Source organism: Nannobrachium achirus (genome assembly GCF_963921795.1).
Source record: "Nannobrachium achirus genome assembly, chromosome: 19".
Lineage (NCBI taxonomy): Eukaryota > Metazoa > Chordata > Actinopteri > Myctophiformes > Myctophidae > Nannobrachium > Nannobrachium achirus.
The window spans coordinates 57624891-57642955 of NC_137826.1; the positions used below are offsets into that span (position 1 = coordinate 57624891).

At 41.6% G+C, this 18065-nt stretch overlaps 1 protein-coding gene across 1 annotated transcript in view; it reads right to left on the bottom strand.

Moving 5' to 3' along the window:
• Nucleotides 1–1539: 1539 nt before the first annotated feature.
• Nucleotides 1540–18065, bottom strand: part of LOC308304958 (uncharacterized protein) — a gene marked incomplete at its 5' end in the record, with an annotated part of 47288 nt that continues 30762 nt past the window's right edge. The window contains 5 exons of the mRNA XM_080749581.1: nucleotides 1540–2407; nucleotides 2723–2842; nucleotides 3080–3310; nucleotides 3862–3918; nucleotides 4545–4577. Coding sequence (XP_080605707.1) covers nucleotides 2106–2407; nucleotides 2723–2842; nucleotides 3080–3310; nucleotides 3862–3918; nucleotides 4545–4577 — 743 coding nt within the window. The 3' untranslated portion in view covers nucleotides 1540–2105. The remainder of the gene's footprint in view (nucleotides 2408–2722; nucleotides 2843–3079; nucleotides 3311–3861; nucleotides 3919–4544; nucleotides 4578–18065) is intronic.

Consider the following 18065-nt stretch of genomic DNA (forward strand, 5'->3'; position numbering starts at 1 on the left):
ACTTTTTTTTTTTCAAAAGGATTTTGGGGGGGGGGGGGGGGGGGCAAAGGTGGTACTGCAGCTGAAATGCTCTGAGAGCCATTCAAAAATGAGAGAGGCTCTTATTCAGGAGTGGTAATTTAGCCTCAAACCTTTTGAAAAACGTTTTTTTGGGACATAAACAATATGACATAAATACTTTTTAAATGTATTTAAAAAATATTTGTTTCTACAGTTTCTTGGGCTGGATATGGCAGCCTGGAATGGTTGTTCAAGTGCAGCTAAACTTGGCATGTTAGTAAACGTGACACAATTAACAATAATGCATTGCACCTGTGCAGCTGACCTGCGGAACCTGGGAATATAGCATTCTGTCAAGATGGGGAGAATACAAGTGTGGTGTGGAGAATATAATTATAATACCTTGTTAAAGTGATCATTTTGTAAAATTTTGCATTTGTATTTTTTTTACTGTAATTTAACAACATAATAACCAGCACCGATAGACAAAGAGACATTCATGGTTTTATATTTAAAAGTAACTTTTATTTCCCCCCCTGGACCCAGGGTATGGCAGCTGCATACCCCTGCCATACCCAATTGACGCCCCTGTTATCTTGTCTATGGGACTATAATGATGATCTCTAATACCACCAGAAGAGGGAGCTGTCGGCTGTGTCCAACTTTTCAGGTGAAAAGGATTGGCTCCAAGTTCATTTCATGTCAGCTATTGGTATTGAGTATAGAAAACGTGAAATACATTTGGGCTGATTTGTGTTTATATTGTCATATTGTAGATTAGTATTACTTTGAATTAAGCTATCATCCTCCTCACATAGTATGTGTTAAATAGTAAAGGGTCTCTTTACATTATCAGCTGGGTTACACATGTCATTCAATCAGCCCAGCAACTATAAAGAGAGAAACCCTTCATTAAAATAATATAACATGAAATAAGTTTTAAATAAAACTGCTTCACAGCAAATATTGGCTTATATTCAACAGTTGGGCTGGTAAAATATAAATTAACAGATAATTTGTTTTTCACAAATACCTTGCATTTTTTAAATGCCTGCAGAAAAATAGCAGATCTACAAGCTCACTGGTCTGCTATTTCAGGTTAATATTCAAATGATGTTTTGACACAGAATCAAATGTTTTGTGTTCATGATTCACCAGGAGTCTGGATGTCTTGGTTCCAGGATTACAATGATTTATTATCAATAAAAAAAAATGAATGGGTTTTCTTTCTGTGGCACCACAAATGGCAGCTGATGGATTTATTAATCCAAGGTATGAGAATATGTAATATGTTGTTAACCGTTAAACACTTGAAATATGCAAAGACAACATTACAACGACTTTATCGTAAATGTTTTTTTATTTGATTTAGAATAATCTTACACACAAAAGAGAGAAAGAAAAAGGCAATAAGACAGTGTTAAATGCAACCGAGTCTCAGGTGTTAAAACCTTCACTGAGCTCACAAAGTCAGCAGTCCATAATATCAATGTTGTCATCAACACACAGAACCATTGGTTCTGTCTGCATCATGTCTTCATCTGGGAGGAGGTTGTCTGGAGTCCATGTCCAAAACAAGTCCTATTTAAACCATTAAAGCTTTATAGACCAACAGCATCACATCACTGGAGAGCAGCATTTACTATTTAAAATAAAACAACCACTGAAGAATAAAAGATCTACAAAACATAAAAACAAATCCCTGAGTTTCATGGTGTCAAACAGAGTGAATCCATGAAGAGAATCATCGTGAACAATGATCTGTGTTCCTGATTCTAAGAGTGTGGGGCAGTGGTTCTCAAAGTGAGGTCCAGGGACCCTCGGGGGTCCCTGAGGGGGTTCCAAATGGACCCTTACGGCAGTAACTCTGAGGACTCCCCTGAGCAAGCAGCTCTATTGGCTCAGTGGTTAAAAAACAATCATAATAATCTGCTCTTGTGCAGCAGACCTGGGTTCAAATCCCTGGTAGGACATTAAGGTTACATAGTTTAGCTTTTACAATATTTTCATCTTACATATCATTCAAATGCTTTACTTCACACTGGATTTGTTGTTTAACTCTCATTCCTGATTTCTTACAGGCTTATGACAGTGAAGTGGCAGCTTCAGTGCTTCAGCAAATCACCAAGGTTACGATCCAGCTGAATCATTATGTCGATCATATCTGAACTGGGCTTGTCTCCCTTTCTCTTCACCGTGTCGATAACGTAACGCGCTTTTTGTGCTCTGAGCTTTTCCACCATGGCTGCTTCCATTTCATCATCAGAGATGACACCCTTGACCAGAAGTTTGTCCAGGAGAGAATGCAGGGTAGCCTCTGAGATTCTCTGAACAAACTGATCCCTCACAGAGAACAGCTTCTTTGCTGCCTCTCCATGGGTCAGATGTTGCCGAGTTGCAGAAGCACCTAGAAGGAGAGAATTGTTTTATTATTAGTGGTGTAATTATATAATAACCAAGACAGGCAAATATTTTAAAGCATAAGGACACTTCGGTAGAGGTTTGGTTGTCTAGTTACTTTGTCATGATAGAATTAGTCCAATTTGTGAGATTATGTCACATTGATAAAATAACAAAGTCAAAATAATCTCTACATTGAATTAGAGTGTAAAGGGGGAACAGCTGTGAGATCTAATTTACTGTACAATGTAAGAACTGATTCAATATACAGTATAATCAGAATTAATGGAAGTAAAAAGTAAGTAAAAAAACATGGACTCACTTTTGAACTTCTGCATATCTTCCATTTGAACTGTGAGCTTCTGTAACTGCTCCTGCACGTCCTGGTTCACCCTCTGCTGTGTTCTGCTCGTCTCCATCACAGTCTGGGACAGTCTGGTCTCTTTTATAGAATAAACAGATACAACATACTGTATACGTTAAGTTTAGAGGAATGACAAATTCAGTAAGTCGCTCTGGATTAAGAGCATCTGCTAAATGCCTGAATTCTAAATTGTAGTTTAGTTTAGTTTAGTTTAGCTTGATTTTTAACATAATTTAAAGCTGAATGCATCGTCAGAATTAAGGGATGTAAAATCATGATGCACGATGTTTGAAAGACGAACATGCTTTCACTCACGTTTCTTGTCTGCCTCTGTCTGTCTCTGGCTGAGCTTCCCCAGTTCACTCTGCATCTCCTTCCTTTGGGACCTGCTCTCTTCAAACTGAGCAGCGAGCCTCTTCACCTGGCTGTCGAGGACAGGATACTGGGCTCTCATCTCCTGATGGTCCTGGTCCAGTTGATGCTGCCGTCTCTTGCTGTCCTCCATCTCTTTGGTGATTCTTTGTGTATCCAGGAGCAGTGATGTGTCTTTTATAGAGCAAACATAAATGAACATATATGAGTTTAGATTTAATAACCACAGATATTTGAAAAGCTATGTAAAAACGTTCAGAGTTGCTGCCTCAGCCTGATGGCTTCAAAAGTCTAGTATCTCCCCCGGTCCATAGGGACTTATATGTCCCTTGGGTCTAGTGTTTAAGATATTAGAATATCAAGTGGGAGACCGGGTTCGAATCCCGGGCGTTACATGTGAATGGAAACAAAAGAAAGGTGAACTAAATAGCAGATCTGCAAGCTCACAACGCATCACGTTGTGATGTGTTGTGTGCCTAAGTAGCTGCTTTTCACTATATTTAAAACATTTTGGAAAACCTTTGACCTTTTCGGGTGGCACAAATTTGACAGAGTAACTTTTACTTGTAGTTAAGTAATATTTCACCAGGAGTATATTTACTTTGACTCAAGTACTGGAGTTGAGCACTTTGTTGCTACCGCTCACATATACAACAGCTAGTTTAAAGGTTTGTTTAATAAAGTATTTCAGTACATAAAGTCGACAGACTTTAAACTGCACTCACCTGGGACAGGTGGTTTCACTGCTTTGGGTTTGGCCTGGACACCAGACCAATCTGCCACTGCAGGATAAAAAAAAGCCCAGCTCAGTTGTGATTGGATTTCACTGGCCCTTCAAGTTGTGGGGCACCAATCAGGGCCAAGTATGCAAATATAGTTTATCACCAGAGGCCGAGATCTACCTACTGTATGTATGATACAGTAGGTAGATCCCAGACAATTATCTATGCAGTGATATCAGTCTGGCCTGCCAGGCTACTTGCAGGCAGCTACACATGACAAGCAGACTCACTTGTACTTGAACCGTAATTAAACTTTTGACTCCAGTACCTTTCTAGGAAGTGAAAAAGTGCATTAATATGAATTAACTACTTCAGCCCTTTTTCAAATATATTGAAAATAGCAGATCTACAAGCTCACAACGTGTCATGTGTTGTGTGCTTGTGTATCTGCTACTTTCTCTATATTTAAAGATTTCTGGAAAACCTTTGACCTTTTTGGGGAGTAATAATTTGACAGAGTAACTTTCACTTTTAGGTAATATTTCAACAGGAGTATATTTACTTTGACTCAAGTACTGGAGTTGAGTACTTTGTTGCTACTGCTCACATATACAACAGCTAGTTTAAAGGTTTGTTTAATAAAGTATTTCAGTACATAGAGTCGACTGACTTTAAACTGCACTCACCTGGGACAGATGGTGTCACTGCTTTGGGTTTGGCTGCAAAAATCAAAACAAACATGTTAGCTAATATTACCTAACAGTTAAGTTGTTAAGTCAATCAACACCGTGTCAAACACACAGTCACAGTCGTAGCTAAATGCATTAATAAAGGATGTAATTTTCACCTGATGTTAAACTGTGGTGAAAATGTAAAACATGCAAGACCCTGTTTGGACTGCAGGGTGATGTTATTTTATTAATGAATGAATGAGGGGGTTTAATCTGGACTAGACAGGCAGGCATACCTTAATAAGATATTACTAAATGATACCGTATTACTTATTATCACCCCTGTCAGGTGAAAAGAAACAACTTGGACTACCCATGCATTGAAGGAAGCATGAGGTCAGTCCGTTGTCTCCCCAGGCGCGGCAGATTGAGAGCAGAGCCCAGGATTACATAGGCAATTGGCACTGGGTGAAAATGGGTTACAAAATCGTGGGATAAAAATGATAAAGAAAAAAAAATGTATTACTTGATAAACAAGTGGGTGTAGTCTGGGATAGAGGGGTACATTCTGAGCTAGTGTTGATTTTGACAACAAATTTTGATTTATACTTAATTTGGTTATGTTTTGGGACGTTTAGCGCACCATGCACAGAACTACGGTTCCCATCATGCATTTGACATCCGGTTTTGTTGTTTGGTTCCGGTTTGTGGCGATGGCGTGATTCCTCAACCCACCAGGGTTCAGTTAAGTTCTTGTAAAGGAGCGCTTGTTTTCAGTGGAGATGACAGAGGCGCGCCGTCTCAGGCGACCATGAGCCACGTGAGACACCGCCGAGCGAGCGGTAGCGAGTGAGTCGCCGCGTCGAGCGTTGCGACGGTCGCATGAGACGACTCAGCGCCGTTACCGAGTTATGTGCCGTTATGGACAGAATAGTAAATCTTCAACCCCCCGACTTCCACGCCAAGTGGATACAATGGAGCGCTTCCTACCTCCGGTTCAGCCAATCACAAGCTTCCGCTGGGTGGATCTTAACTGAAGCCTGGTGGGTATTAGATACACGCGTGGCGATGGGGGTTAAACATAGAGGGGTTTATTGACGGATGAGCGCTGCCGCTGGCACACCGCGGTACTGCATCCAGATTTATTGATTGATTGTCTGGGTAATTTCTCTCTCTCTCTCTCTCTCTCTCTCTCTCTCTCTCTCTCTCTCTCTCTCTCTCTCTCTCTCTCTTCCTGTGCTGAGCCTTGTGGGGTCTGAGGGGGACACACATGTGGGGGTGCAATCCTTAACTAGATGTGCTTACGGCAGGGGTCTTCAACGTTTTCAGGCCAAGGACCCCTTAGTTGAGAGAGAGATGAAGCTGGGACCCTAACCCTAACCCACAACCTTTTCATAGTTGTTTGACAGCACGATCAACCATGTATTTTGGATTCATGCTAATGTGTGTTTTCAGATATTTAACCACTTGAACGGTCAATACTTAATAAACTTGACCTTTCACTGTACTTAGTCTGCTCTTTTCCCCCTCCAAAGGTCTTTGCCGAAAATAGCCGACCTACAAGCTCACAATGCCTCGCAGCGCGAGGCGTTTTAGATCTGCTATTTTTGTCTAAAGTTCTCAGAATATGGACACTATAGGGTTCAAGTGGTTGATATAAGAAAGGGGGGGGGGGGAGTTCCTATCACACAAAGATTTGGAGGACCCCCTGTCGTAACTCTGAGGACCCCCTAGGGGTCCCGGAACCCCTGTTGAAGACCCCTGGCTTACGGTATTCTGTAACTTACAGAGCAGAAGAATCAATGGAGGGCAGGGAAATCAAGTAATAAGGTTGTGTGCAATGGTGCTTTGGGATTTTTTTTTCCGGGCGGACGGTCATTTATTGACGTCACGTGCACGCGCGTGCACGGCTGCACGCGCCTCTAGAGGCTATTTAGATAGAAAGGATGTCAGCAGATCTAATGGTGGGAAAACAATAGTTTTCTAGTCTTAATTACATTTGCATTGTTACTTAAGATTTTATGTTCTACTTTCTTTAAATTCATTTAGAAAATACAGCGCTGCAGTAGGATAGAGAAACAAAGTTTGCCTTGAACGAATCTCAAACACTAAATACCACAGTAATGGAATCATGTATGAGGACACACACATCGACACATGCACATGCAGTCACAGCTGGAAACAGGCTATATATCCATATGAATAGAGGCTTGAGGACGCTCACACATTCACCAATAGAAACCTGTTATGCATAGTAGTAGCCACTGATTAAAGTATTGCTTGTAGCCTAGTTATCGCGGATTCGCGGGGTGGGGGGTTGTCGCGGCTCTCGCGGGGGGGTATGCACATGTTTACACGGTCGTGCACCGTTCGTGGCCGTCCGCGTCCGGCCCCCAAAGCACTACTGGGAGTGTGTGCATGTATGGGTGGGCATGTATGGGTGTCATTGTTTTCTTTGTTTTTCTTTTGTATAAAAAAGTAATGTAGCCTAATGATAACTGTTTTAATATCCATGACAAAAAGAAAATCCAATAAATATATTGTTAAAAATAAACTTGTTTGCATATGCACTGCAGTGTTCAATCGCCTGGTAGAGACACTATTACAAGATATGATCAATTAAACGTGCCACAATATAAAAAACCAACAGCCATTAAGTAATCGATAATGTTTTATACCGTAGAAGAGAATAGTAGTTTTAATACCGAGGACAGAAGGCCTAAAGTAAAAGTACAAGATGTTTGACACTTTGACCCACGGGTGGGTTGCGATTATAGCTTAGTAAATTGATTGATTGAATAATTTATTAGACAGAAATGCAGAACAGTTACGTACATATTGGTGTAGCCAACATTAATATTATTTGTTATGCTAAAGAAAACGACAAGTCAACACAGCTTAATATTGACACGTCAATTCTAGTTTTAATAAATGAAAACTACACGAAAACAAAGCTGTGATGACTAAAACTATAAGACTAAATATAGGCCTACTGTCAGATTTCGTTACTGGTGTTGTGAGCTTGTAGATCGGCTATTTTCAGAGAGCAACCAAGTGTAAAATCTGGCATTATGACGCCATCAAGGCACCGCTAAAATACAATACAACGTTTTAGTGAACTCAACTAAATGTTTGTTATTTGACTGACACCACAAATCTCCAGTCAGAACAACATGGAAGACGGTAAAAGTAATATAAATAAATACTGTAGCGACCCTGCAGGAATAATGGACATTGGGGGAGGGGGGTGTTTTGATGGGGGGAGAGGTGCCTGGTTGGATGAAGAGGAAGAGCGGGAGGAGGAAGAAGGAAGTCTCAGTTACGCATGTTCCTCAGTGAAAGACAGACACAAAACAGAGCCCTAGACAGGAGGTCCTAGACAGAGCAAAACAGCCTTTTGTTATTTTTCGGCACCCTCCTAATACCCAGTTAGCCTGTTTAAAAGGGCAATAAAACCCGGATTCCCGGCTAAACGTTATCCTTGTTTCCTTCTCTCATTACTACATCAGTGAGTTAGCTGTGAGGGACCGTAAACGCTACAATACTAAAGCAATTAAACATCATGTCCGCAACTGCATGTGTGTGTGCGTGTGCGTGTGTGTGTGTGTGTGTGTGCGCGCACGCTTGCTTGTGGGCGTTAGTGTGTGTGTCTGAGTGTGTGTCTGTGTCTGTGTGTGTGTGTGTGTGTGTGTGTGTGTGTGTGTGTGTGTGTGTGTGTGTGTGTGTGTGTGTGTGTGTGTGTGTGTGTGTGTGTGTGTGTGCGTGCGTGCGTGTGCACACGCGCACACGCTTGCGTGTGGGCGTTGGCGTGTGTGTGTAGGGGTGTGTGTGTGTGTGCGTGCTGCATGCGCTTCATGCCTATGCGTGTGTTTAGTGTGTATATGTGTGCATGCGCGCGCGCTTGCGTGTGTGTGCGTTTGTGCGTGCGAGTGTGTGTTTTGAACTCACCTTCCACTGTATAAACCTCACATTCACTGAGCTTCACGTCGTTGCCATGCATTTCTGCTTCAGGGAATTCATAACCAAATCCACTAGGAAGGCTGAGCGCTACAGCTTGGTTATTATGAACAAGAAGCAAACTATCTCCAAAACAAGGACCATATCTGCTGTCCATCCACACTGCTCTAGTGGGATCAGTGACCTGATATCTGATAACATTTGCCCCCTTAAAGGTGAACAGAAAAGCCTTGTCATCGTTTCCGTATTCTCCATCATTTTCCCATGCTACGGTGGTGAATCCCCCAAACACGTATCCAGAGGTATTGTACCCCACAGACACAGTGGGCCCCTGGTTGTCACATCTCTGGTGGAACGCTGCTGCAGTGAAACCATGGACAGAAGCCTTGTAGAGGAGCCTCAGAGAAACCTCTCCACCAAGCTGGGAGCACAGCGCCCTCTGCTGGTCTGGAGTCAGCCTGGGGTTCATGGTGGTCTCGATGCTGTTCTCTGATGCAACACACAAATATAGTCCTAATAAGTCTCCATCACACAAAGATGTGGCGGACCCCCCTGTAGTGTCTCTGAGGACCCCCATGGGGTCCCAGACCCCCTGTTGAAGACCCCTGCTCTATAACTAATGTAACAATGACTGCTATCATTATACAGAGCTGTTTAACACTTATTTTAATGAAGAAATATCACTTTCTGCACCTTTAACTAAGTTTCCAAAATGATATTAAAAATGTAAACGATCAATTAAAATACCTAGATGTTTGTACTGACACTAATTCAATCTGACTGCCCTGTAATTAAAGGGATATTTCACTTTAACATGTTTCAGGTGTCATTTTAATACTGGACTTTAGTGAGAAACCCCAGGCATTATGTTTAACCCTTTAAAGACCTGAGGCTGATTGTACAAATGCCTTCTGATTCCCAACAATACACACTCTCAAGATCTTTCAACAAATAAACAAACAAATAAATAGCAGATGTACAAGCTCGCAGCGCGTCACTTTGTGCCACGCTGCGGGCTTGTAGATCTGCTATTTCGGATTGGCCGATGTGAAAATCTAAAATGACACAGATGATTTCCCGGTTTTACTAATTAGGTTGCTTGATTCAGTATTTAGATATTTGATATGCATTTTAATCAGACACGCCCCCTTCCTATACAAACCCATTGCAACTTCAAACAATATTTTGTTTGATTAATCGTGTTTATTTATTTATTTTATTTTTATTTGGTTTCTTTTTTCTTCAAATAAATCATTAAAACAACTAAAAAAGTAGCAGAACTTGTTTCAACAGTGGTGGAAAAAGTGCTCAGATGTTTTAAAAGTAAAAGTATCGATACTGCAATATAGAAATACTCCATTACAAGTGAAAGTCTGTAATTCAAAATGTACTTACTACAAGTACGAAAGTATTAGGGTCAAAATATACTTAAAGTACCAAAAGAAAACGTACAAAATGTTTGAAAATAGCAGATCTACAAGCTCACAACACGTCACATTGTTACGCGTTGTGAGCTTGTAGATCGGCTATTTTCAAATAGCCTATAGGTATAAAATAGGGCTAAATGGGTTGATGTATGTTTTATAATATAATCATTTATATCTGCAAAGTAACTAGTAACTAAAGTTTTCAAATAATTGTAGTGGAGTAACAGTACAATATTTGCCTCTGAGATGTAGTGGAGTAGAAGTAAAAGTACTGAAAATGTAAAATATTCAAGTAAAGTACAAATACCCTAAAAATGTACTTAGTTACTTTACACCACTGGTTTTCAATGAATCTAACATGGTTCAAATGGAGGTTGAAGTTACAATGGGTTTGTTTAAGGGTCATATCTGTTAACGTTAGATTGGGTAACTCAGTTAAATCATGGTAAGAGCGCTTGTTTTGTCGTTCACCACACACCAATCACCACCAGATGGCGACAACAGCCATTCACTAGTGTAGGCGCTGACGTCACTCGTTTGCGTCTCTCTTTCGTTTATTTACTAGCCTAGCTCGGCAGTGTTTAGCCATTAGCTTACTATGCCTTACTCTAACCCTAACCCTAACCTTAACCTCAGTAAAATTATGCCTAACCCTAACCCTAACCCTAACCTCCGTGGGGTGAGCGCTATCATTCCTGCCGACGCTACGTTGTTGTGGCTCAAAGCGACCGCTTGTTCCGCCCCGCGCCGCATGACGAGCGCTCCGTTTCTCGATCTAACAGTTTCTCTATCTAACCGTGACATATACACGTATTTAATATTAAATATCTAAAATACTGAATCAAGCAACTTCCAAAACTCTCTGAGGTGTTCACAATAGCCTGATTAGACATTAAAATTTCCCCAAACATTGAAAGTGAAATATCCATCCAATGTGTCCATAGCACTGTAAAACAACATCAATTTAGCTTGTTTCGTAGGGGTCCTACTAATTGCACCAAAATACCCAAAAGTACACAAAAGAACACAAAAGTACACAAACTACCCAAAAGTATACCCAAAAGTACACAACAGTACACAAAACTACCCCAAAGTACCCAAAACTACCCAAAACTACCCAAAACTACCCAAAAGTATTCCCAAAAGTACACAAAACTACCCCAAACTACGCAAGGCCAGCACCCAGGGGGTCCCTGGTGGCCGACCCACCACCGGGACCCACCACGGACCCCCACGGACCCCCATGGACCCCCACGGACCCCAGCGGGGCCGGAAAAAGCAAATGGAAAAATAAGCGAATCTAGCCGATCTACAAGCTACGTACTGCTCTACTCCACATGCCGTGGCTTGGCCGGGGAGGGGTCCGCGGACCCCCGCTCCTCAGAAAGGGATCAAATTCAGGTTTGTGTGTCTGAGCACATGTGTTTATTATAGATATCTGGTTGAAGCATAAGGTTGAAGCATTCCATTTCATTGTGATTATGATATGATTGTGCCATGCTTTCAACAGGTCTGAGCTACAAGCTCACAACGCATCGCCTTGGTAGGGCTAGTGTAGTGTAGCTCTAGCTAGGGTAGGGCTAGTGTAGTGTAGGGCTTGTCCTGTGAAGTGCACATTTTGCCTGTGAAATGAGACCGCACTGACAAGTGCATAGCCGAGAACTTCCGGACGCAAAAAAAACAATCGTCCGCCAATGTAACGGTATAAAACATGTTAGTTCTAAAAGAACAGCATATTTATTTCATGTGCTAAAGGGCTTGAATAGAATGTCAATAGAATCTATAAACCTTCCATGTCGGGAAACGGAACAGACGCAGTTTCTGCTTGGTTACACTTCAGAATGAGAAAATACTCCATTGATTATAGGCCTACATCTACAGTAGCCTACTGTAATATCTGTGGGTTAGAACTCTGCATTCAGTCTTCATCTATAATAACTAAATAAGGCTTCAGATCTTTGTCATATTTCCGTAAAAAGAATTACATTATGCGTCGAAGCCATTTGAATATTTGCTTTATGATTTGCTATGAATTATGCCTGACCATGATATGAAATATTTTTATTTTGGGGCATTTATTGCTTAATTATTTCTGCTATTAATGATGATGATCAGATTATGGTGATGTTATTCCCTGTAGAGTCTGTTCACAGAGCGGCAGGGAAAACACATTTTCAACCACAAACATATCACAGAATAAGCCTTGTACAAATCATTTTATTTTATTTAAAACGAAAGTCTGGCTTTTCATATTTCTCTCTGTCGATAAATGACCTGAAATGATGTTAATTCCGAAGCCGCTTTTACATGACGCATAACATGAATATCATGTTACAGTTACAGTGTGAATTGTAATAGAGCGTGTTAATAAACTGTTATTTTATTTCATCTTGTGCTTCAGAACAATCTCATCATACAGTTATGTGACTGTCAGACCTCAGACCTTTAATTATGACAAAATCAAAACAGAATTTTCTTTAATAGCCTATCTAATCAACAAGAAAACTATTTGAAACGGGTTGTCTGAAAGTTGTAGCCACAATAAATCATATCACAATCATGTATAGGTCTAGGCCAGTGGTTCCCAAACGTTTTAGCCTGTAGCCTACGTGACCCAAAAGAGAAATTAGACATTTTGCCCTGGATCCAAACTAGTGAAAACAGCAGATCTATATGCTCACAATGCGTCACTTTGTGCCGCGTTGTGAGCTTGTAGAGCAGGTAGAGCAACAGGACATGCTCCATCCCAAGCCGAAAATCGAATGCCTTGGACGGATGACATGACTCTCACTGCCCGCCTCGGTTCGAGTCATGCTGGTTCTCAATTCTCCTCCAACATCGCGACTCGCGACGATATTTTAAAATGTCCTGGTAAATTAATATGACGTTTAAACAACAAAATACTACAAGTACATTTACTTAAGTACTGTACTTAAGTAAAATTTTGAGTTATTTGTACTTTACATGACTAAAGCCCTTTGCACACAGGACAGCTGCGTTTCTTCCGTTTGCTGTATGAATAAAACGCATTGGATTTGGTGTGCAATGCTGTGCGGAATCGGCGCTGCGGATCCCAAAAGGAGTCATAAAAGGAGTGATGAGTTTTTTGCCGCATGCGACAAGACGCACGAATCGAACTGGGTTCGATCGAGAGAAAAAAACGCACGGCCGCAGCCACTCGTCGCACGGCCAATTCGGATCCGGTGTGCATGAGGTCGTAGAGAATCATTGTTTTCTTTTTAAAAAGTGAAATTGTCCGTTTTATCCGTACGGATAAACGCGCCTGTGTGCAAAGGGCTTAATTCCAATTTCCAATGCATTTTCTCGGATATAAATATTCTACTTTTATTCCACTACATTTAATTGAAAACTTTAGTTACTATAGTTACTTTGCGGATATAAATTAAAATATTATAAAACATACACGTTAGCCCTATTTTATACTGTGTCTTTCTGAAAATAGCAGTTCTACAAGGGCAAGGCAAGCTCAAAGTGCATTGCGATGCGACGCGTTGTGAGCTTGTAGCTCAGACCTGTTGAAAGCATGGCCCAATCATATCATAATCACAATGAAATGGAATGCTTCAACCATATGCCAGATATCTATAATAAACACATGTGCTAAGACGCACAAACCTGAATTTGATCCCTTCCTTAGGAGCGGGGGTCCGTGGACCCCTCCCCGGCCAAGCCACGAATTATAGAGTGGAGCAGTAGCTTGTAGATCTGCTAGATTCGCGTATTTTTCCATTTGCTTTGTCCGGCGCCACCGGGGGGGCTGTGGTGGGCCCCGGTGGTGGGTCGGCCACCAGGGACCCCCTGGGGACCCCCCCTGAGGAGCGGGGGTCCGCGGACCCCTCTCCGGCCAAGCCACGGCATGTGGAGTGGAGCAGTACGTAGCTTGTAGATCTGCTACATTTGCTTATTTTTCCATTTGCTTTTTCCGGCGCCGCTGGGGTCCGTGGGGGTCCGTGGTGGGCCCCGGTGGTGGGTCGGCCACCAGGGACCCCCTGTGTACTTTTGTGAAGTTTGGGGTAGTTGTGTGTATACTTTTGGGTAGTTTGGGGTAGTTTTGTGTACTTTGGGGTAGTTTTGGGTATACTTTTGGGTACTTTTGGTAGTTTGGGGTAGTTTTGTGTACTTTTGGGTATACTTTTGGGTACTTTGGGGTATACTTTTGGGTAGTTTTGTGTACTTTTGTGTTCTTTTGTGTACTTTTGGGTATTTTGGTGCAAGTAGTAGGACCCTTTCGGGGCATTATCAGCACAGGTTCCAAATAAAAGTAGAAAAAGTGCTCCCCAGAGCAAAGGTCTCCGCCAGGTCAGGTAGGATATGGTGAAACAGCAATGTTCAGAATTCACCATCAGAATGGAATATGAAAAACATGACAAGTCTATAGAGATACTGTGTAGCGATTTATCTGATGTTTGGACACAATATGTATGAGCAATATAACTGTAGCAGAACTTGGCCTCCTGGTGGCGCTATAACAGGCAGATGTGTAAAAGCTTTGGGTCAGAGGTTCTGATCTGGCATGCAGGGAGTGTGTGTGCACACTGATCAACTCTTATGATTGTGCAGTGAGGTGAAGTACAGTAAGTACAGTATGTACGTTTTATCTGTATGGCACTTCTCACAGAGAGAACTCACAATTATGTAGAAATAAGGTCAAATAAGGTCACAACACGAAGCATTCAACGGATTAAAAACAACAACCAAAGACATTCCACAAATGCTTGTTTAAACACTAGTGCCATGATTCCCCCCCATGATTATCAGGTATTATGATTATACTAGGAGGAAGATTCTTTTTCAAAAAAAGTGTACAGAAAGAGTTAAAATGTGTTTTTATGGCCACACCCACCAGTTCATTAAGTATGCCTGGTTGTCATGGTTGCTGGTGACCCAGCTGAGGTTAGCCACACCCACAGTGTTGGGTGAATGCTAAAAGGGGAGGGGCTGATTGTATGATATAATTTTATCTGTGTTTTTGACTGGGCCTTTTGAGGCCCAGTCTTTCAGCTTTCAGGAAGTAACCAAAAATACACAGGGAAGACAGATCTTCACATTATAACCACACTTGGGGGTCTATTAGAGTAATGTCAACTCCATAGACACATACGAAACAGAACAAGTACAAAACTATGGCACCACCTCTTTAAGTGCTGCATGCAGCTCTCAAGACCTGCAGAGCTGCATTCCAAGGCAGCCATTCCAAGCTATGGAATGTCATTTCATACGTATTGAGAGCTGCGATCTCAGTGGAATAATTCTTCACACAAAGCAGCGCTAAGAGTCAGGAACTGTCTGTGTGAGGCGTTTTCCATGCAACTCCTAACAAAACCAGAAAACCTCTCGCTGTTGAGATGATTTATTAACAATAAATGATAAGATCCAAAAATGTTGAAACAGTTACTGCAGTTGAATGAAACTGTGGGCAAAAAACACAGACATAAACGTCAAACGTTAACGGTTAACAGACGATACTGAGCCTATAGCTCACCCCCCCTTCACTCACTGAATGCCCATTGGCTGTCTGAACCCCCCCCCCCCCCCCCCTCCCCCCCCCGCGACACAACCTGACATGAACTAAACATAATACATGCACCCTGGCCACAATAGCCTATGAAAACAGCATGAACCTACAGACACCGGAAGTGGCGGAAGTGCTGCGGTTAACCAAAGTTAGGTCATGCGTTGCAGTCTGTTTACATAAAGATTGTAGCTCTTAACTCACTCTTAATAGGTGTCCTTTGGTCAGAATCCATGTTTTTGTTTGGATATTGTTTATTACGAGCGCAACCGATGGGTTGGGAGAAGTAGAAGAGGTTTTTTTTTTTTTCGCCAGCGGGGAATATGAAAAAACAATAACATTCTGTGAAATTCTCCCGGCGGAAGTAGCACTTTTTCATGTCGTTTCAGCCTATGGTCTTGACCAGGCTTTTCTCTGCGCAGATGAGTAAGCCTGGCTACAAGGCTATAATAAATGAGGAGACACACAGCAGGTGTTCAATAACATTATGACACAAGACATCTAACCAAAGCGTGGGAAAAACCAATAAAAATAACATTAACAAATCTATATTTAAGCTCCTACAGGGATCATACTATGAAAACATGAGTGAATTACCTTTGGCTTTCACCGCACACACTGCTGGATCAGTCGACACACTGGAACGATGGACTAACTGGACTGGACTGAAGGAGGGAGGGTTGGCTCTAACACCTGGCTATACCTGCAGATCCACCTGAGAGCCCGCCTACTAAATCTGTTCACACAGAGACACACAGGCGTCTACAAATTCACGCCCACAATATTGAGACAGCGACACCCCTTAGGGTAAGGTGAATACTGCAAGCCAAGCCTGTCCATAGAAAGTCACTGCATTTCAACTGTAGGTAGCCTACTTTTAACCCTTCTATAGTTAGGGTCATGTTTTGCCTGTTTTCAAGTTTAAATATGTAAAGAGTATGGTTTACATTTCCTTATTGGAACAAGGCTTCATGATATCCAGCCATTTTAACAACAACAACAATAAATATAGCTGCAAGCAGCGATAAAGTGGCCAAGGCATAAAAAGCAGGAAAGCAAAAAGGCATCAAGGGAAAGCAAAGAAGACATCAAAGAAAAACTAGAAGCAGTGTTCTTCCGAACAGGACTCCGGCAGGTCAGGTAGGTTTTTTTTGGCCTAGTGGTGACTCTATAATAGGCCAAAGTGAAAAGGGTTCCACGTGTTCTTGGGCCTTTCACGGCAATCGTACGCTGCATGCGGGATTTGAAGCATTTTGTTCCAAAAATGTGTTTTGCAAAAATTGACCCGCTGGTGGCGCTATAACAGGCCAATGTGAGAAGGGTGGCATCTGTTCCTTGGCCTAGTGGGAATGTGTGTGCAAAATTTCACACACATAGCAGGCTACGTTCATGATTTGAGACATTTTGTTCAAAAAGGAGCAATCCTGCAAACCTTTACGCATCAAGGGGGGTTGGGGGACATTTTTAGGAAGGCTCCATATCAGACATTGTTCAAGGAACCAAACTGTAAAGTCTACTAAATGTCATGGTATTATGCTTATATAAACCCCAAGCGGGATTCGATCCAACGACCTTCTGCATGAAAGGCATATGCCCTGACAACTACACTAGGCAGCCACAGGATCTGTTAACCATGTTTGTTTAAAAAAAAAAGTTCTATGTAGGCTGAGTGCCTTGATTTTATTGATTTATTTTTTATATTTTGGAGGCTTGGGGTGAAATCAATCTGAGTAAATGTAATCTGAGTATTTCTGACATTTTCGAGTGATCATATTTTCTTTTACTCAAAACAGAAAAAAACAGCCGGTAGTGAAGGGCTCATTTTACTCAAAACAGAAAAAAACAGCCGGTAGAGAAGGGCTCATTTTAAACATGAACGTGATCTGGAGCTAGATCAGACGTGTCAACATTAAAGAGTTTGACATATACATGCCATGGGCATACAGGATGTTAACATCAACTCAACCCGACATGGGGTTTGAACTGTCAACCATCCGTGTACCAGGCACAGGCACTGACCACTACACTACGGCAGTCACATATTATGGACCCGTCATTTAAAAAAAAAAGAAAAGAAAAAAGAAAAAGTTTCATGTAAATCTACAGTAGTTGTGGGGCTCATTTTAAACATGAACGTGATCTGGAGTTAGATCAGACGTGTCAACATTAAAGAGTTTGACATATTATGCACATGGCATGGGCATCCAGGATGCTAACATCAACTCAACCCGAGGAGGGATTTGATCTGACAACCATCCGTATACCAGGCACAGGCACTGACCACTACACTACCACAGTCACACGTAATGGACCTGTCATTTTTTTTTTAAAGAAAAGAAAAAAGAAAAAGTTTCATGTAAATCTACAGTAGTTGTGGGGCTCATTTTAAACATGAACGTGATCTGGAGTTAGATCAGACGTGTCAACATTAAAGAGTTTGACATATGCACATAACATGGCATCCAGGATATTAACATCAACTCAACCCGATGTGGGGTTTGAACTGACAACCATCCGTATACCAGGCACAGGCACTGACCACTACACTACAGCAGCCACACATGATGGACTTGTCATTTAAAAAAAAAAGAAAAGAAAAAAGAAAAAGTTTCATGTAAT